This window comes from Manacus vitellinus, unplaced genomic scaffold (assembly GCF_001715985.3).
Source record: "Manacus vitellinus isolate BGI_N305 unplaced genomic scaffold, ASM171598v3 scaffold_4_pilon, whole genome shotgun sequence".
Taxonomy (NCBI): domain Eukaryota; kingdom Metazoa; phylum Chordata; class Aves; order Passeriformes; family Pipridae; genus Manacus; species Manacus vitellinus.
In genome coordinates this window covers 44408328-44430608 of record NW_021940604.1, presented here as the reverse complement: position 1 = coordinate 44430608, position 22281 = coordinate 44408328, and the positions used below count along the sequence as shown (strand labels likewise).

Below are 22281 nucleotides of genomic sequence, written 5' to 3'. Positions count from 1 at the left end.
ACAAGTTTTCTGGTTCTTTAGATCAAAAGGCATAGCAGAGGGATGTTTCTGGTCTAAACTCAGCCAGCCAAGTCAGTGAGAACTCAGGATGTATTGTGTCAACAGTGTTGACAAAAACCCAAGTGTGAGATGTGTGCCAAAATCTTTTTTTTAAAAGTATTTTATCCTTTAGGTGCAAAAAGAATGCACATATTGGGGTTTTTTTGGCCAGAAACACTATTAACTACTGACAACTTAGAGCAGTGAAGTATATTGTGTATGCACCTTCACTGGTTTAACTCTTAAATGTCTGAAAAGGCTTGTTAGAGTCTTATTGAAAAGCCTGGAGTGCTTCTGCTAGTTCACAGATAAGGCAAAGTTTCTGTTGTACCTCTCAGACACTGTTTTCGTATTGGTTTTGGTCCCAGTCCACCCTCTCATAAAATGTCCCAAATGTGGCTGTTTTATCCTAGCACAAGATCCTTCAGGGCTTTACTTTTCTGTCACTTGAGCATCAGTTGAGCAGCAGGAGGGAGATGCACTGGACCCCAGTCAAAGTATTACTGGTTCAATGGGACACCTACAGCAGGTTTTTGTGTGTGCACTTTCATGCCAAGTATTGGCATGTAAGCTGAGTACCTTTTCTGGTGAATCATCAAGACCTATGAAATGTAAAAAAGGTGCACTTTGCTTTCTGCCCAAACTAACTTCTTTTTTGCACCCATTAATCTGTTTCTGTTTACTTTTGTTTTTTGGTTGGTTGTTTTTTTGTTTTCTTTTTCACTGAAGCCTGCTTTCCTACACCCTCTGTATCCAACTAAACTGATTCCTCCAACTAAGTCCCCTTTGCATCCTCCATCCACCTCCCTCACTGACTGTCTAAATTCTGGACCTTTTAGCCACTTGTCTTCCATCACATGTCATGTTCACGACAGTTCTTGTAGCCCTTACAGACGCAACTCTTTGTACAATAAGGTGAGCATCAAGTGTGGTGTGATTCAAGAGGTTTGTCAGACTTTTATCATTTTAATTCTAGGCAGAATTGAGCTGAGTCATTAAGATTCAGTATTGGCAGGTCCTCTGGGAGATGCATCTCAAACAAGCCTGTGTCTCCAGGGATTTCCTGGAAATATTACAGCTTCTCCTTTCCCTGGCACAGCTTATGTGAGATCTTTCCTCCTCCAGACCAGCTAGGACAGAGCTCCCATGACTCTTCATTCAAACTATTTCTTCTCCAAAGGAGGAATAATCTATTTCATCCCTCACGCTCAGTTTGCTTTTAACATTTACCCACATTGAAGTGATGGGGTATTTCTTTTTTTCTTGGGGAGTGAGCAAGGGAGCATAACCTGAGAGAAATACGGGCTTTTCCAGTGGCTCTATCTGTCATCCTGACAAACAGTTGTCTCTTACCAGTACAAAGGGCATCACCTATGATTCTATGATTCTATGTTATTGCTGACGTTCTTCTCTTCTTTGAAACAACAGTGGAGAATTTAGACAAAAACCTCTGTAATCCAAGGTGTGTGGGTAACAGGGCTGGCTAATGAGCTCTGTAAGGTGAACACTGTGCCCTACGTCTTAACTGAAGTCTTTTTGAAGAACAGCTGGTACAAGGTAACTCAAGAGAGCCCCTGTCTGGTGTTAGAAAAGCGTCAGTTGTGGAAGTCCATAGAAGATGTTGTTTGCAACCTCTCAGACACATCCCTTCCACGTCCTCTTTTTCTAACACAGTCTGCAAATGATCAGGCCTTGGTGCCAGGAGAGATTATCCCAGTTTGAGATTTACAGCGTGTTTTGAGATGCAAGAGGTTAAAACCAGTCATTAGGTCCTGTTTCTTTAGGCTGCGTCATGGTTTCCTCACCAGATAGCATTTGATAGACTGGGTTTGGTTCAGTTTAAATTTTTACTGAACTGGGTTGATATGTTTACTTAGGCAGCAATGATTTTACGATCAAGTGTTTCTTGACAAGTTTCCTGGTTCATTGAAGGGCATTCACATGAACAAGCAAATAGTTCCTATGACCACTAAAGCCATTTTTTTATAATCAAAATGGGTGTTTGCTGTTGCTAATGAAAACAATGCTAAAAACTCGGAAATTTGAATAGAAAAGGGAATAAGTCAGGGAAAAGTTGTCTGAAGAAAATTAAGATAGTGTAATTTTTTGGTATATCATGTTAGCTGTTCTTTTTGGAAACAGGGTAACCAGATGTCAATACTGGGCTGGCTTAATACAAACAGAGGTTTATTCACCCCAAAAGTAAATATTCATCAGTTGTAATTTTTTAATGTTTTTGTTTGGGTCTGTAATATTAATATTCTTCAATAACAAAAGGATGATTAATTTTGATTTTTTTCACATGATCAATATTTAACATTTGAGTCAATATATGTTGATAAAAATCCTGACAATATTTGCCTATTATTTCCTGCACCACCCAACTTCATTCTGAGCTATTAATGTTTTTAAAAAGAAATTATTTAATTTATTGTCATAAATAATTGAAGTGGCAGAAAACACAGTACAGCAAACACAGTATCAGATGTTGAGGTTTCAAACAATTAGACCCTTTCTGTAAACAACATCCTGACAGCGTGCGAATTTTTTTCCATTCTCAACTATACCTGCGGCGTTATCTCTGTAAATTCCCTGAATTTCTCCCTCTCCACTCCACGTCTCTTAGGATAAGGGATGATACGCAGTGTGACTCGCTGTATCTCCAGGCATCCACTAAACACGTGATCAGTGTCCACATGGTCACTCTATACCTGTTACCCTTCTAATTATGTGTTGTGTTTTGCTTCATGTTCCACTAGAGGGCAAAACCTGCTGGCATAAATTCTTATAACCATTCTAAATATGTTATAAGTACAGTATTGAGAAGGGACAGGAGGTCCCAGTGGATGAAGTTGTTATTCTTCACCTGCACTTTTGTTAAAAAATTACCTATAACAAGTGTTCCCTCAGAAATGGGAAAAACCAGAATGACCACCTGTGTCTTACATTAGTGAGACTAGATATGGTGAGGTCCTAAACCTAGGATCATTTAATTTGTTGGCTTAGGGTGTAAGAAAATGACAGCTATTTCTATCTGAAATGCTTTATTGGAAGGGCACTGTGGTGGTGTTTAGGCAGCCTTGACTCCATGCCAGATTGTTTTTGTTTGAAGCTCTACCAAGTACCTGAATCTTCCTAGATGATGAAATTACACAGATGAAGCTGAAAGATAGACTTTGCAGGTTTTGTAGATTATAACTGTTCAAACTGATGAAATCCATAACTTGTGTCCCAAATCACTTCACAATGTGGTTTTAGCTTTGATGGGAGGAGACAAGGTATTGTGGCTCTCTCCTTGTATCTGTGAATAGGCTGTTTCTGAAATAAAAATGTTTCCCATTTAAGTGAGCTGATTCTGTTCCTACTTACCTTGTTATCCCTCCTTCCCCACTCTCTCCTTCCCCCCAACCAGAGGTGCTGCTGCTCTTATTTAAATTCCTTGATTCTGAATAATTATGAGTTAAACTTCGTATAGTTAAAAAACTCCCTTTCCTTTTGATTGCAACAAAACATCTTAGGAAGATGAACTTGAATACAGCTATTGCAGTGATTGAGAGCCTGAGGTAACATTTAGCTCTGTGGTTAACTCCAGAGCATGCTTCTGTTGGGAATCCCTCCAGCCTCTGACAGAAGACTGTGTAAAGTGGAAGAGCAAAACCCTCCACCTGGAATACTGTGTCCAGTTTTGATCTCCACAATTCAAAAAATATGCAGACAGACTGGTGAGAGTCTACAAATGGGCCACAAAGATGATCAAAGGGCTGTAGAACCTGACCTATGAGGAAAGATTGAAGGAGTGAAGTCTTTTCCCCCTGGAGATGAGAAGGCTCAGGGAGGACCTCATCATAGTATCCCAGTACTTAAAAGGTAGTTACAAAGGGGACAGAGGCTTTCTCTTCACAGGGAGCCACATGGAGAAGACAAGGAACATTGGGTACAGCTTGCAATAGGAGAGGTTTCATGTTGTTATACAAAAATATTTTTTTTACAGTGAGAGGAACTGATAATTGGAAAAACCTCTTTAGGGATGTGGTGGAGTCCCCATCTCTGGAAGTTTTCAAGGTGTGTTTGGACAGAGTGGTAGGTAACCTTTCCTAGGCTCTCTTTTCCACACAAGATTGGATCCTTCCAACCCGTGCTGATTTATGATTCTATGATTCATATGGAGACACAATCGATGTAAATATATGTCAGGGCAGAGACCACTAGATTGTAGGAAACCTACCATCATTTTGAAGAATGACCTGCCCTAGTGAAGAGTCAAGGAATGAGTGGGTGTAACTCCCTCAGCTGGGGACAGCCTTTAGGTCTCTACTGACTTTCAAAAGTACCTTTTCTTTCTGACATCAAGGGCTGAATACACGATTTATGTACACTCATGTGAAAATCTCCCTGTCAGTTAAATATTTACAAACACAGCCTTTGAAAATGGATTGGAGGGAACTGGCTTTTTTGCATAAAGTATGAGAAATATTAAAAAAATACCATTTCTATCTGATCAGGCGTCACTTATAATAGTAGCAGAGAACAAGTTCTCTTTAATGTCCAACTTTGGGATTAAGCTGATCCAGTCTTTTTCCTGGACCTAAATGGAGTTTTCTTGAAATCACTAAATGTAGTTGTGCTGAAAGTGTCAACCTTCCATAATCACTTGCAGGTCTCCAGGCTCATAGGTAAGCAGAATATTTAAAGGGAATCTTTATTATTTTTTAAATAAATCAGTGGTGTTTACCTCATCATCCAATCTCCTACTCATTGGAGTTTATATTTGATTAATGGCAGCATAGTGGGAATTAACATTCTGTGAATAGAGCAGTCTTTCAAGGTTGCCATGGAAAAGCACTTTTCTCCCAGACATCATCCCAATTACTTTTATTTCTAGAAGAGAGTTTCTTTCTCTCTTTTGAACTTTGATATTGTGTAGGTGTATTGTGGTTGATCAATCTTCTTCTGTATTCCAGAACAATTGCTTTAGTGTAGAGGTAAACAAGTCAGCTCTTTAGTGCTGTGCTACAAATTGGACCTCCTTGTTGGGAATTTACTAATACTTAATATTTCTGTGTCTCCTTTGTATATTCTTTTATGGCATTTCTTGGGCTTAGTGAGTTATTTTAATAATATCATACTTAGGTGACGTTTCTATCTCTTTTAACTTGGTTTGATAATGCCTTCAGAAAATGCATCTAGAGTTCCTGCTCAGTTGATCTTTAAAGAAAGGCATTTCTTGTGAAGCTCTTTAGAAAGATCATAACTTGGTAATCAATTATTTTCTTCAAAAGCATTGAATTAGCTGCAGAACTTGAAGGTATCTTAGGTTCAACAGGAGACCCAGCAACATGCACTTAACGTGGAGGTGCCCTAACTCTGGCACTGCCTGGAATGAGCTCTGTCACCCACTTCTCTGGAGACAGCTCTTCCAAAGGAAAAAAAAAGGAATTGATTATTGTGTCACTCCTTTTGGTCTGTGTAGTTAGGAAAGTTTGAGAGCCCTCCTATCCCATTTCCACTAGGAGAAGCTGTTGATAGTAGGACCCTAGTATTTCTTTGATATATTTGTGTTAATTTAAAAAAACATGTACACAAAAAGTAGTTTTTTCTTGAACGCAGTAGGATCAAGCCCCAGCAGGCACTTTCTATGCTTAGAAATGGAAATATACTTCCTAGTGAATGCCTAGAAGTGTCCAAGTTTGCTCTTGGAACATAGTTACAGCCACTTATGTTTCTTTTCGTCTTTTCATTTATATAGGCTGTCTCTGCTGGAACAGATTAAACCAGTCTTAAGCCTCAAAAAGTGCTTTAAAATGCTTTGTCTTCATTCTTAGAAGTCTCTACATAATATAAAATTTGAGTTCATCCTTATCCCTGGCTTTCAAGGGTGATTGCATCTAGTTTCTGCATAGTGCATTTCAGTCGGACATTTTTTGTGCAATAAGCATTATCAAATGTAATAGAAATTCTGGCCCTAGTTAGCAACTAATTTCTGAGTCTTACCTTAGCCTTCTATCTCTTCAGGGGAACACATTTTAGGAGAACAACCAAAGGAAACACAGCAGTCCAAACGCTACAACGCTTCTAATGTTTGCTTTTAATGTCTATGTTTGTGAAGGGGATTCAATGGCAGATCACATGGTGATGGGGGCAAGCTTGTTTTACGTTGGAGTCTGCCTCTGATGCTAGAGTCCTGATTCATGACTGGATTTGGATTAGATACAAGTCCATTTCTGTAGGAATTCTTTAACAGTAGAAAATGGAATGTTGAAAAATGTCTATTAATGATTCGGCAAATGGGAACTGCAACCTGGGAACACAACCTTTGCTCATAATATAGTAAAAAGACAGAAGACAAGATTACAAAGAACAGAAGCAACTGAGAGGTAAAGGTTGTTATTAACAGCAATAGCAGAAATGTATAATTGAGTAAAAAATATCGAACGAGATTTGGAGCATGTGTAACCTGTATGAGAAACAAAAATAATACTTGTACACCTCTTACTGAAGACAGGGAGAAAGCAAAACTTGAAGGAAAAAAATATTTAATGAAAATTATGCCCAAACACTTAGAGCTATGAGAACTTTGTATCTTAGACCTCACTGAACACAAATGTTTCTATGCAATATCTCGCTGCTTTTTTAGATTGTAAAAAACACTATTCAGGTATCAAGATATACTGCAAGTATTGATGTAACGTGTACTCTGAAATATGATCTTAATTCACTGCACTTTCAGATAAAAGTATAAAATATAACTAGTTCTGGTGAAATTCCAAGTATGTACTTAGAGCTTGAATTAAAGAAGCCAGTATTTATGGATTTACAGAGATGTTATGAACTAGCTTTCTCTTTTTCTCAGTTAAACACTGGCTATAATATTAGTAGTTATATTATAGGCAGAATATGATCTTAATACAAATTTTAATATAGTAGGCAACTGTTACACATGTACACTCTTGAAGATTCAAAGTTTGTCATTTGCATTTAAAGTAACTAAGGTCAAAGGTCTCTGTTGCATCAGAAGCTTACTCAGAAAATAGAGCTTATTCTGTTTTGCAGCTAATCTGGTAAGAAAATGTGGGGGAAAGCCAGCTCTGAAAATTAAATAAATTCATTTCACACTCTCACCTGTAAAGCAGTTAAAGTTCCTTGGCTGTTATCATTCAATGAACAATGAGCCCCTTCCTTGGGCCAGGAAGCATCATCAGTTCTAAGAAATGACTCAGTTTCTGTGAGTTTCATAAATAGTTCACAGCCAATATTCTGAGGGAAATTTCAAATACTTTTGATGTCAGAAATTCTGACATTTTCTTTCTAATACACATAAAAATTTGAAAGCATTTAAATACTCCAGAAACCAATGTATATAATTTGGGTTATATGAGCTAACTCAAAGCAGATAGTTCTAATCCATGTAGTTAGAAGATGTTTGTCTTCTCTGCTGCCTTACCCTATGGATGTGTATGTTGCGGTTCTCATGCTTATGGTCTTCATTATGGGCCTGGAACCCTTGCTGGCCACCAGCTCCCATAATCACCTATAGAGAAATTAGCCCTGCAAGGAACTATAGTCTTCATTAGTCCACAGTAGAAATCAGAGGCTCTTACCATGATTGCCACAAAGTGCACTGATTGTGAAATACATTTTAATATTTTATGGAAGTGTTCCAAAGTGAAACATCCAGGACAGAAAACACAGTGTTCTAGTTACAGATGAGTTTTCTTACCATTAAATACTTAATTTTAATTTTCTAAATTACTAGTGAGAATCTGCAAGGCAAATCAAATTATTTTGCAGAAAGCTTCGTTTTTCTGTTGCTGGTATTTTTCATTGAAAAATCATTTTGACAGAAAATCCCCAGTCAAATACATCACAGACTGGCCCTGCATGTGAAGTTTAACTTTGTCTGGAAAAAGGCAACCCGAGGAAAATTGATGCACTTCTTATGTGCATTTCCCTCCCACTCTACTTACAGATAAGGAATCCCTACTGTAGCTCCTCCAGCCTCTGGTATTCTCCAGTATTAGGTTGCCTAGAGCAGTTGTGGATGACCCACCTCTGGAAGTGTTCAAGGCCAGGCTGGATGGGACTTTGAGCAACCTGGTCTAGTGGAAGGTGTCCCTGTCCATGACAGGGCAGTTGGAACCAGATGATCTTTAAGGTCCCTTCCACCCAAACCTTTCTATGATTCTTTCAGTCTCAGCACACTCTGGTGTCCTCCAGGCCTGTTCCTGGTGAGAACCTATCAGGGAACTATGTTTGTGTGGTTCCAGTGCCTTGAAACAGTTTTGAGATCTTCAAGACAAAAATGCATGGCTACAGTAGTGTATAATAACAATTTGCATGGCTTTCAGGATGTTCTATTGTATAAGTGTCTCAAGGCACATTATAAATCTATATTGTGATCGCCATTTCTACTTTTCCTTTTATAGAGAAGTGAAAGATGCAAAAGAATTGATGCTTAACCGATGGAATCTTTGAAATAAATTTTATACTGTGTTGTTTTAAAGAGACTAAAGACTTCATAATCATAAATTACCCCTTTATATTATATTATTTTCTTTCCCCTTAGCTCAAGGTAGTCCTTGCTCTGCTGCTGTGGGTGTTTTACCTTTTATTGATACATGAGATTTCATCTTCTTGTACTTAGACAAAGTGGATATCCATAAAACAGTTTTATAAAAATATTTGCTTGTTATGCATGTCTAAATAAATATTTTCAGCCTTTGAGAAATTAGTAATTTTGCCTATTGTAAACGAATGTATCTGTGCTTAATAAGAGTCTAGAGTACCTAATTTATTTTCAAAGGGGATTCAAGACTTAACAGAGTAGTTTGAAAGAATAGCGTAAATGTGAATGTTCTCTGGTTACTATAGTTGAAATATTCTAATTTCTTATGTGTGTTATCTCTCACTGGTTCCAGTTTTAAACCTGTGCCTCAATTAGCAAAGGTTGCAGACCCTCTAGAGAGTGACTTAGATTAATGAAAAAGGTCTTAAATTGAGAACACTTTAGAAAGATTTATATTAGTTCAGAGGCAGCTGTGATTCATAGCACAATAAAGGTAAACTGACCTTTTAAAGGCAAATATGTCTTGCTGATTACAGAACTAAATGAACAAAGGTCTAACGAAGATGTTATATAATCACCTCTTTTCTAAGCCTTGACTGAGTCTTTAAGAGGTTATTTTGGCCAGGTATGTAGTTTCCCTTTGAGCTTACATGCCACAAATACTTATGCATTGTAAAGATATTCTACTCTCCTCAGTACAGTTTTGCAGCTAGAAATGCAGATTTAGTTTGCTCTTTCATTGTTCTTAGAAATAATAAAGAAAATGTCACATTACCAGAAAACTTAGTAATATCTAGAAAAGTTAAGTATTATATATTAACCTTGTAATAGTAATGCAGAGTTTTGTAACTGTCAAAGGAAACAAGAATAAAAACTAAAAAAGTAATATTCATCTCCCACCACCAACAGACACAATCCTTTCACATTTGCAGATGGAAGTAGGTTTTCTTGCCAGCTGCTTTGACCTGAAGATGAAAAACTGCCAGGGACAGAACTTGATGAGGTTTCACTACACAACACACCCATAAAAAGTACATAGTCCAAGTTGCATTCAGATCTTGTTGACATAACCATATTCCCATACGACTTTGAGGGATGATAGTCACACAATGTTTAGTAAGAAAGGGTTAATCCCACCTCATTCTACCTGCTTCATGTTCTGGTAGTTTTAAGTTGACTATGTGGTGTGCATTCAAGAAAACAAAAAATCTTATTTTTAAGGAAAAATCAGGAAGGAAGGAATAAGATTCTGTAGCCTCTTGATTAAAGGGCATGAGAGGGAATAGGCATGAGAGCCTACAGCAGGGCTGACACATTTCAGGTTATATTTACATGATATAAATAACACATATAACTGTTTTTTTAGGATGAGGTCACTCAGGCCAAGGTACTCAGATCCTTCGCAGGTGGAAGAGGCAGAGCTGTATGATTCCAGGGAAAAACCCAACACCCTCCTTTCAGGGACTTGCAAGATTAAATGTTATTTCAGCAGCGCAGCACTTGGCTTATGTCATCCATATTCACTAAAGTACTACATAAAGTTCTTTATAAATGAGCCATATGTGACTTCATTAAGACTAGACACATCTGACTGTAGAATGTATATACTCTTTTATGACAACTTCAAGGGTTTTATGTCAGAGAAGCCTTTTGAAAACAGAGAGAACTGTACACTGTTAGTTTTTTTTCCAAGTCTTAAGCATGTACTAACTTTTTTCTTCATTTTTAATCAGTGAATTCCTTGTCTTGTTTCAATTAATCTTCTCCAAAGTAATCAATGTTAACGGTGTCTGTCCAGAAAATATAGATTGTTTTTCCTCTCTGTGGAGACTGTCATTCATATTGGCTCTTTAGTTTGAAAAGAGGACGCTATCAAAATAAAGGAAGCAAATGTATTTCTTGGACAAAAATTACTTTTCTCAGGTCTAAGGAGGGACTTGAGACCTTATACTCAAGGAGCATGGTAAGGCAGAATCATGACTGAGAGGGGCATTTCAGGTTAACGGGGTAGGCAATGAATACCAGCAAGAAAGGCCAGGATGACATAACACAATAGAAGTGCATTTTTCATTGTTTGGCTGTCTGCAATTTGTGAAAAAGAGCTGCTGCTGTCTCAGATCACTACCTGACTGCAGAACTTTTCTTTCTTGCAAGCAGTGGACCATTCTTCTCAGAAGGCTTAGCTGCACATCAGAACAGGATATGATCAGTACTTTTCTTGTCTTTTGGTTGACCCTTCTTGATTTTCCTGGAATATAGAGATGCCATATTCTGATGAGGCAAAGGGTAACTCAACTCTTGGGTTTGTTCCAATGAAATACACTTGCCAAGATACCGCAGGTGTTGCTAGAACTTTGTATCTCTGTGTCATCAAGGACTGCCCACCCTTGGTAGTCACAGGGTGCTGGATTTGGAAATGGTACTTCTGTCTCCCATGAAGACCATCAAACACTTCCTGTGTGTGCTGCAGCACTCGGGTGGTGTGAGGTCTGGGGAATGCTTTGGTGGCTGCCTGGCTGACACTGGAAGCCAGGTGAGCAGCAGAGGGAGGGATGTTACCACTGAGAGGGTCTAGACTCCTTACCCATTCCTTACACTTCTTTTGCCTAAAATTATTTCTTTGTAGAACTTTATTGAATAAATAAATAAAATTGTTGCCTAAAGTTATTAACTTGTCTTTTTGTTTTGGGAAATAATAATAATAATAATAACAATAACAACAACAACAATAATAAAAGTTAAGTGGTTCAAAGCTGCTGTTGTTGCTAGAATTGATTCTTTCTTCCCTGAAAAGGAATCAGGGCAAATTCACAAAGGGAGAGAGCAATACATAGCAGATCCATAATGTAATTTCAGAAAATTAGAGTACATTCCACTTCAGTATCTTTCTTTGTGTGCTGGGCCAGTTCAGCAGATCCATTTTGCTTCTCAAAAAGCAGTGTCAAAATCAATTTTCTTAGAAGGGCAATACTTTTAAGCAACATGTTTGTTTATTTACTATTTGATCTAAATGCCAAAACAAATTAATGCCTTTGGTAATTTGAAAATAGCGGGCTTCATCCTGTCTTGTTTGTATAGAATTCTAAAATACTCAAATCCCAACACTTTCAACAATCTTTGCTTTAAAGAGAATGTCTCTGTATCACTGTATAGGAAAATGTCACAAGCTTGTGATCTTGACATTGCCTTTATAAGCTCCAGATAACCTATTTACCTGCATTCTAATTAAAATCTCCTTGAAATTGGTATGGTTCTTCACTTGAGTCACATCCATCAAACTTCATTAGTCATAGCAAGACATATAATGTTCAAAACACCGGAAAGTTACTGAGATCTAAGACTCCTTTCTGCACATACTAATTACTGTTACACAGCATTTTTTAGTTAAACATTTTTATGATTTACGTCTGTGAAATTTTGAGTTGAGGAAAGCTCTTTTGGAGGAGATTTAAGAAGATATTCGATGTGACAGAAATATGATTGCAGTTTTCAATAACTTTATGTGCATTATCTTGTACTAAATGTATCATAACACAGGTGCCCATGCTGTGATTTTTACTCGAAATGCCTCCTTGAAATTCAAAAGGGATTTATCCCTTCCCCACTCCTTTAATTATGGGAATATAATATAAAAAAAAAAGGCCATACTTTTAAATAGATTTTCATACAGACAAGGAGTAACAACAGAGAGTATGCTGAACACAAATGAAATCTCTTTGCCTTGCTATCCTCCATATGTCTGAGGGTTTGGGCTTTAATTATTAAATTTTAGCGATATTTTATATAGAAATTAAACTGATTGTGGGTTTCTTTTTTTTTTTTTTAACCTTATATTCTCTCCAACTTGTGACATCTTTTCTCAGAAGCCCAGTCATCCCATGATGCCTATTCCAGAAAATGAGACACTCAGCTCTAAGGAGGTAATCAGTTGACATTTAATGCGTTTAAGCATTTGCATGCTAGTTTTATCATTTACATATGTAGCTTGTATGGAGTTGATCAACAAAAATGTGCTGAGCTTTCAAACCTGCTTTTTTCCAGTGCAGGGACTAGATAAACATTAATTGTTCTTAATGATTAACGAAGAACAGAAGCAGAGTTGTTTTGCAGCCTGTGTTGAGTATGTGAATTTTGGATAACACTAACATTTACACTTGAGGTTCCTGATACGTGCTGTTGGGAAGTAAGCAAGTGGGAGTTGTTAAATTATGCAATTAGTCCTGTTTAAATAACACTTTCCACAATTTTCAATCATTGATATAACTTCTCTTTTAGATACCAGATACTACAACAGCTACCAGAAGCACTTATAATTAATTAGCTATTGAGAATTACATAAAAGACAGTCAAGAAAACATAAAATGTAATTCAAGTTTGCCCAGTATCAAAATTCAGTGTCAGTTTTATTTGACTTTGAAGAAGGACACAAATTTTCTTGAAGTCTAAGTTCAGGGGCCAATTCCCTACTGCTTTTATATATCTTAACTCTAGGTCCATAGCGGTTACCACCCTAGATAATTAATTCAGTGAGAGCAGACACAATTTACTAGTCATTATCAATTTTCTCTTGAGACAGAGTATATAAAAATTAAAAAGGTTCTGCTGGCGCAGGCAAGTCCTTTTTACCAGCAAGGTCATGAACATGAAGCTGATTTATAGCCTCGGTGTTGAAATAAACATGATGTAATTAACTATCATACTCTTTACTCTGACTTTGGAATGTAATAGAACATCTTTAATTAACGGACATTTTCAATATTATTTTTGAAATTCACATTTGAAGGCATAACTTACTACCAATAATAGAGTACGTTTATGGCAAAGGATGAATTTTTTACTGCTGAGACCTCTTTTACAAGGTGCATGTTCACAATTATTTCACTAGTTTTTTGATGAGTTTAACAATACAGATAGGAATGATAATTAAATCTTTGTAACTCAGTTTATTTGTAATTTATTATTTTAGAATTTGATTCTAGTTTTGTTAAAAGCAGAAACACGATAATTTAAATAAATGAAATGGATGTTTGCCAATAATTTCTGCCAAAGGATCAACTTTCTTGTTATTTTGAAAAATATTGGGAGAGTTTTGGGGTCAAGGCCTTCACATGTTGGAAAGAGAGGATTTTCCTGAATTCCGAGTTTGTTGACAACATATCAATATATTCACACAGTTTATTTCAGTTTCCACTGGAAAAAAAATGGTAAAAAAAGAGTAAAAAAAAAAAAAGTTGATATTTCACTTGTTGGGTGGATCTGCACCAGGAATATATAAGCATGAATGTAGCCTCTTATTCTCATGTGCATCCCTGGCCTCTCTGTGCAGGGTGTCAGAGGCTTAGAGCTATTTCATATCTCTTTTTGTTTGAATCTTCATCACAGCCTTCTAGCCTCCTCCTTCTTTCCTTGCCTTTGACATTTCTGCTTGTTTCTACATCATCAATCCCGTTTCCTCTGCCTCCCGGGAACCGCTTCTTGATTCTCTCAAAAGCAGTGTCTGCTGTGGAATTATTCAAAAAAAGACCCAAAGTGCCCTCACAAAGTGAAGTTAGACCACAAATACCTTGCAGATCTTCTCAGATATTTTTTTCCATCTCATCTGCAAAGTTTCTGAAATATTATTGAAGTTAAGGTATTTCATTAGAGAGTGGTGAGAGAGATTGTATAGTTCTGAGGATAAATTTGTTGTTGAGATTAAGTAGATTTGCACCACATCAGGAACTCTAAAATCTGTGTATATATACACATATATGTATATATGTGTATTTGTATAAATGTGTATGTGTATGTATGCATGTGTATATGTATATTTGCAGCCTCTGATGATGCAGATGATTTTCTTGTATTTGAAAATAAGATTTGGAAGGGAAACAAGCAGCTGAATTCTTGTCTCTCATCCTTCTTCTTTACACTTTACACATCAAGGGAGAATTTTGCAGATCTAATGGAAAGATGGATCCTTTCAAAGAGCATTCTTTAAGGGACAAGACATAATTTAGCTGAGGCATTATTAAGATCAGTTCAGTAAGTGAAGCATCTCACACTTACGTTATAAAGTCAGACTACCGTGAGTGAGATATTCTCGAAAAGAGTTTGTGGTATGTTCTGATTTAGCAGTGAGAACCAAAGTGCTAAATTCCTTTGATTAGAGGCCAACTTGGTCTGTTCCAAGACAGGTAAAATACATAGTACTGTCTTCTAAAAAATCCCTTATATTTAAACAAACACGTGGAACAGAAGTTTAATTTATTAAAAAGCTTAAATTTATTACAACCATTGCAGCATTTGTGCCTTGACGTCTAGAATAAAGATATCTGATAAAATTGTAGTTGCATTTATAAGGACCAAAGAAAATCAACTGGAAAGAAGATTTATAAGTGCTGCTATCAGTACGCTTTGTATTTCCTTTGATTAACGTCTTATTGGATGACAGTCATTCACCACTTAATGTTAGCTAGAGGCAGATAATTAGTTTTAAAGTCGAAAAAAAAGTGTAAGATACCATTTTGTACAGCTGAGCAAGATGAGTTATTCTGGTTCCCTGGGGCCTGTCACTAAATGCACATCAGAGGACACGTATTTTGTAACTATGACTATGCAGATGAACTCTAGTCCATGCAGATACATCAGGAAGAATTGTGGCAGACTCACCACAAGGACGTAACATCAAGAGATGACACATTTAATGTTTTCTCTATGACAAGTCAAAGAAAATATTCTCCAATGAACTATTCAAAGTACTTGTACAGGGCATGAGATCTAATTTTTCCCCCCAATTTTTAATCTCATTTTTATCAGAGGAGGTGACCAGGGCACACCATGCTGGCCATGTGGGAGTTGAGCAATGTCTTTGTATGTTTAGTGGGTGGCAGAGAAGACACAAACGCATCTAGAGATGACGCCCTTTTCTCATTCTCAGTTAAGAAGGACTGAACAAAGGCATCTGTTTCCCTCGAGATCTATTGCTGGAAACAGAAGTATGCAGCACTGATACCCAGAAAGAGATCCACATTTATACTATCTTGGAGACAGACAGAAGAGCAACACAGAACCAGGATCAGCTCAAGATATTTGGGGCAGTCTTCTTAGCTGTCCTGAAGGTGGTGGCTTCTTGGAGATATGTTGTTATTGAACTGTCTTTGAAGAACAAACAATTTTCACCCTTTTCTGTTTTATGTGGTTGTGTCTTCAGAATTGGATGTTATGATGCTTTCCCTTTCCAGTGCATTAAAAAAAAGGCAAGGTACGTCTTGGTTGATGATATTTAAAATCACAACACCTTTCAGGCACCTGCATTGTTCCTTTCTATTTAGGAACCTATCTTGACTCTAGGAACAGTTTATACTGAATTTACACTTTAAGAGTTTACATAACCCAGAAGTCTCCACCTAATTTAAAATGTGTTTTTTATTGGTGAATCTTTTTTGGATGATGAACTGATTAGGAAAAATCCTGTCCAGTTATAAGTCAAATATTATTCTTACTTCTATAATAAGAACCTTAGATCACTGTCATATAGTCTTTGCCCTCTTCATCTATATAGGTTTATACTTCTCCTGTAATGTTCCTCCCTCAGAGTGAAAAAGTTAGTGTGATTTCTGCAATTCAAAAAACAAATGGATGGGCAGATGCTCTGTGAAACATAATCACCTCCTTGACCTTTAGGAAGGAGTGAGGGAGGGAAAGAAGAGAAGGTGCTCCTAATTTCTATGTAGTAATTTGTATTGTTTTCCTCAAAGAAAAGTATTCACTGAAAATTAAAAAAAAAAAAAAGTTGTATTCAGAAGAATAGCATTCTATTCTTCATGTAATTTTAGCCTCATTCTGTAAGAGCATGTACCAAGTAAGATCTATCACTTCTCTGTGAAAGCAGGAAAATAAATATGGGATATTCTCCTTGTGAAATCCTCCTTTACAACCAGTTGATTTTAAATGGAGGAGATTTGAAGGATACTCCTTGGAAACCTAATCAAGAGATATGCCACTAATTTTTGATACCTACTGTTTTCCTTTCAAGTAAAGCTAGTGTTTACACAGGTTATGATGTGTGAATGATGTTATAATCATTCCCAGAATTGTACTGAGTCAATCTCTAGAGAGAACATGGGGCATATGTACATGTATAGTCTCAAAAAGGCATTGCATGCAGGCACTAAAAGTATGTCCTCATTACCCTTATTCCTCTATGACTTGCAAAATCCCAAGTCTATGAAACAAATACTTTAGGTCCATGTAATCTTTTGCTGAAGTTGTTACTCTGTTTTATCTGTTTGTTATGCATGAAAGATCTGCAATATTTACTTAAGATCTTAATAGAGTCTGTAAGGCCAACATTCATAAAACGACCACCTGAGAAAAAGATGATTTCATTGACTTCAGTGGTGACAGGGTTTCACTAACTGTCTTTTGTGCAAAGTAGCAAAAGTTCTTGAAATTTGAAGTTCTGTAAAAATGTCAATAAGGTCCAAAGTTCTAAGTTGCTCTTAATCTTTATTTACTTAAGGAGTGTTCCTAGTCTGAAGTCAACAATAGTATTAATCATTGATAGATTCTACATATAAGAGGAAAATGCACCCACTTTTTGAAAATGTCCTTGTACTAAAGAATTTATGTAAGGCGTTTTGCTTTACATTAAACAAAAGTTCCAACACCAGTGACATTATCACAGCAGACTGATGTTCTTCCAGTTGAAAAAATCTCATTGTATCCTGGATTAGTCTGTAATGATCCAGCTCTTGCATACCATTCAATACCTTCTCAACTTGTAAAGAAGATTCTCTGTCAAAGAAAGAACAGGGATGTGGCAGATACCTAATGAAAGTAGAGGGAACTGTACTGGAAGCACTCCCACTCAAATGTCAACTTTGTTCAAGCCCCTTCTTTTTCCATTTGGTGCTGAGAGATGTCCTTCCCAGCATGCAGACTTATTGGGGCAAAAGTCTGCCTTGCTCCTTGGGCTTTCCTTGGAACATGTCCACCTGTCACATTGTGGATGTACTGTTCACTTTTTGCTTTCAGTCTTGCCTAAGTTTGCAGCCTTGTTCCCCAACCAGTGGAGAGCTGGTATACACTAGTATGGCAGAGCATTACTGCCAGCCTCTTCTTTGGAGTGATGGTTTCACTATCCTTAGTTTATTTTGACCAAGCCAAGGGCTGCAAACTTAGACTCTCTCCATTATAACTGTTCATTTGGCTAAAAATTTAATGACCCTGCAAATGAGCATTAAAAGTAGGAATAACTACTTTTGCTAAAGGAATAAGGTGTCAGGTGTCAGCTGTAACAAATTCTTTAACCTCCAAAATGGATGGGCCACTGAAAGGGAACAGTAAGCTGTAGCCTTCTGATATTTATAAATAGAAAGGTAGGTCCAAACAATGCACATTTCTAAATTCTCAAATAAAACCTTTAAATATCAGCAGACATACTTTCTATTTACTTTATAATTTAACAATGCTTTAACCTTTATTTTTTAATACTTTTTATGTACAGCAGGAAGTTTATACTTGCAACAGGTAGTTGGGCAATACTTTTGGCCTCCTTCAATGATATCTTCTTGTTTTAAATAAAAACTTTCAGTTATAGGCTACTAACATGAAAGGGCATAGATCACCGTACATTAACAATGAAAAAGCATTTTATGCATTTATAGGATTTTATTTCCAACGTGATGACTATAAAAAGAATTACTGTAAATATATTACTTTTATGGTAAGTTTACATTAAAAAATCTGAAAGAGTAGTAATATAAGAGTGAAAAAGAGAAAGTTTGAAATGTCAGTATGTTGTTTAAACTGCTATTTTAATATAATTCTACTTGGCTTTAAGAAACAGCTGTTGTATTTGGTCCCCTTCAAATAGTGGCAGGAGTACTGTATAATAGTTTTAGAGGGAAAGAGCTTGCCCTGAATAGGTAGTTGTATGTTGAAGGAGGCTTTTTTAATATTCAATACCTAAGTAATGCATAGGTAATGAGAATCACAGACTCAGACAAAAATTAGTTATAGTATTTGACCATTCTTACTCTTAAAAATATTTTTCCTTATGGCTAGTTAAAATTTCTCCCCTTGTTGCCTCATTTTCTTTCACTGTGCAAATCTGAACCACCTATAAACCCTGCTTAAATAGCTGGAGAGGGAAAATGGATACCCCTTAGCCTATTCATTAGATTAAACAAGCGCTGTTGCCACCCCTCATCTGTCACATGTCTTTCCCAGAAATCAAGGAAGACTTGCAACCATCCTGATAGTCCTCCATTTGATTTCCTCTGCTTGCTTGACAACTCTTTTTTATTGGGAAGGCTCAAAAATGGAAACTATGTTCCAGATGCAGCCTCACTAGTGCCCAGCAGAGGGGAATAACTTCTCTCAACCTGCTGGCCGTGCTCTAATTAATGCAACTGTGTATGAAGTTATCCTTCACCACAAGGGTGAACTGAAACACATTCAGTTTGGTGTTGACTAGACCTCATGTCCTTCTTGGCAGAGCTGCTACTTAGCCAGTCACTGACCTATAACATTGCATGGGTTATTCACTTCCTCCACCCCTCCTTGTCCCCATATCCTTGTCCCCTGCCAGATGCAGGATTTTGTGTTTGCCTTTCTTCACAAATCTCCTGCTCGCTCGTTCCTCCAGTCTGGAAAAGTCCTTCGGAATGTGAATCATACCTTTGGCATATCAGTCCCTCCCACCCATCCAAGTTAGGAACATTCACAGACTTCCTGGACATATAGGATCTTCAGGACCTTGATGGAGATGTCACCCTGGCATCTTCTGAAACACCACCTGGAACAGAGATTTTGAACCGCTATCTTTTTAGACCAGTGTCCCAGCCAGTTATTCGTCCACTCTGTAAGGTACCCTGCTCCTCAGTTTGAGATTCTAGGTGCCTGTGGCAAAATCCTTACAAAGCTGGAGGAAAATAACTCCTAAGTGATGTGAATGCAAGGGTGGCCACATACTCTGTCCTCCCAGCATGAGGTTTAAAAAAGCATGAGTCTGAAATGTCCTCTGATGTGCATTTAGTCAAGGTGATGCTTGTCTGTTGAAATCTGCTGTGTGCAGTAGACTTCCTCAAACATGTCAATGCATGAAACATCATTCCCTGGTTCAGTAAGCACAGTTATAAATTAACAGTGCAGCAAACCAGTGCTTTAAAAAAAGAGAAAGTACTTACTGTATGAAGTTGTCTGCTGGTTTTTACAACTGTGCCTGCTTAACATACTGCAGTTTTTATTCTCCTCTCCACTTTGTTTTCACCTTTTATTTTCATTTTTCTATAGGTTTCCAAAGAAAGAGGTTCTGTTTAGCTCTGATAGTGAGTATGACTTTTTTTTCTAACTTGATTACAGTAACAATTTGAATATGTAACTACTTTGGTGTCACTTTAACAAATTTTTATGGCTTCGATTAAAAAGATGGTAGGCTGCTTTAGCTACACAATTTAGTGTTTGGATAATAAGATGGCTATGTTTGATGAAGGATTTTCTAGGAATAATTACCAATGCAGAATAATTCCAATTCTTAACATGACAGAATAAAGTCATAATTGGATTAATTTTAAGTGGTATACAATCAAAAAGTTGGAAGAGATTGAGGTATAGTCTGGAATTGGATAGTAAAGTTATGTCAGGGAAATAAGATGGGGTTTTTTAAAAATATTTGAGCACATAATCACATAGTGTCATTAAAATGAATGGTTTACTAGAGTTAAACAATACCATATTACAAATAATGTGCTATACTTGAAAGCAGATATAGTATAGTACTTAACAAAGGAGGTCACCAAACAGGTGATACTGGAAAGGCTGAAAGGTTCAATGCCTTTTTTTTTTGTTTTTTTTTTTTACTTGTTTCAGTCTTCACAAAAAAAAAAAAAGTAATTATAACTAAAAGTTTATTTCAATTATTATTAAGAATTTGAGATTAGGATCATGGAGAGAAATGGAAAATAACACCTGAAGGAATGCTGGGGTGAATTGGAGTATTCAGGATGGTACAGCCTAATGAAACTTACCCTTAAAATACTTAATCAAAGCAATTTCTCAAACACTAGTGATTAGCAGGATGAGTAAGTTCCCAGAAAACTGGAGAAAGGCAAACACCATGTCCTATCTAAACAAAAGAGGAAAGAAAAATCTTAAGAACTACAGAAAAATCAGTTCTAACAGCATTTCCAAGACACTAGAACAAAGTATTAAACAATACATTTGTAGCCATCTAGAGAGTGGTAAGGAGATAAGATTACTTGTACCCGGACATGTCAGAAACACATCCTATCAAGTTGATCTCATTTCCTTCTGTGACAGCAAAGCAGATACAGGGATGTGTTTTATACACAGTCCCACACGACATTCATAAGCAAGCAAAGCAGATATGGGCTAAATTAAATTCACATAAAGTAGATACATAACTGATTGGAAAGCTGGACTCTGAGAATTGCTGCCAAAGAGGGAGAACATCTCACAGCTTTCCAGAATGCTGTCTTCTATATAAAACTATATGTCTTCACTTTAAAACCTTGTGATTAGTTACTTGCTCAATCACATGGACAGTAGGATTACCGAATTTGCAGCTAATGCCCATTTGGGAGGCCTTGCAAGCAGCTTGGAAGGCAGGATTTTAATTAAAAAAATGTCACTAACAAGAAGGGCTTGAAATAAATATGGTAAAATTCATTAAAGACAAATACAAAAAAATATGAAGAGTGTAGACAGAAAAGACATGATGATGTTACTGCGGGTGAGAACCTGAGGATTATAGGGGAGGACAAACTAAATATAGTGGAAGAGGTGATGGTCTTACAAAAAATGCCATTCCAGGGAGATATTGGAGAGAGTACTTATAATATGATAGAGGCAATTACCCATGTCTGTTCAGTATTAGTGAAAAATCAGTTGCATGGGGTGTGTCATGTCCTCGCACTGATGAATTGAAATAAGGACAGAGTAGAGGCACAGCAGTTTGTGTCTCTTCATAATGGACTATTATAAAGGGATATTAGTCACTTCTCCATCTTTCCTGTGAGTAGGAGAAAGAGAAATGTGCCTAAATTTCAGGGAGAGAGATTTAGTTTGGATTTGAACAGTTGCAGCTCTGTGAAATTTTAAGTCTTAAAAGCAGTTTGCCTCCGGCTGCTGCAAAGACAGGCAAGCATCTCACAAGGTAGATCTGGTCTGCAGCTCTCATCTGCTCCCACAGCTATAGCACAAATAAGGTGGCTGAATATATCTTTAGTTTTTTTTTTTTTTCTGTGAAACTATGAGTTCCTCTTGTTAACTAGATCGTCAGGTTGTATAAATGAGAAAAACTAGGTGACCTCAATGCGTGTTACACATCTTACTAATTTTTATGTTTGACCTTTTGGATTCATGCAAAAACTCTTCTTTTGCAGCCCCAAATTAGGATCAAGAGCTGAAACTGCATTTTGAGGCCTGTTTCTTTACTGAGAAGGAATCTACACCACAAATGTTATTTAAAGCACCATTAAAAAAAATTGCTTCCAGTATGATAATTGTAAAGCAGTAATAACAATCAAATATTCTTTCAAGAGATAATCTTATATAATAGCATAATTAACCCCAGAGCTACACACTTGAATATCCCATTTCTTGAACTGCTTATTGTTTTAAGAGATACCCAATATAACAGAGCATATTTTATTTAGAAATAATATAAATGT

At 36.8% G+C, this 22281-nt stretch overlaps 1 protein-coding gene across 3 annotated transcripts in view; it reads left to right on the top strand.

Moving 5' to 3' along the window:
• MLIP (muscular LMNA interacting protein) overlaps nucleotides 1-22281 on the top strand; it is a 105399-nt gene extending 83118 nt beyond the window's left edge. For 2 of the 3 annotated variants that reach the window (XM_018077986.2, XM_018077985.2), the window contains 3 exons: nucleotides 12466-12522; nucleotides 19883-19917; nucleotides 21994-22281. In XM_018077986.2, coding sequence (XP_017933475.1) covers nucleotides 12466-12522; nucleotides 19883-19909 — 84 coding nt within the window. In that variant the 3' untranslated portion in view covers nucleotides 19910-19917; nucleotides 21994-22281. The remainder of the gene's footprint in view (nucleotides 1-12465; nucleotides 12523-19882; nucleotides 19918-21993) is intronic. The other variant, XM_018077989.1, reaches the window with a different exon arrangement.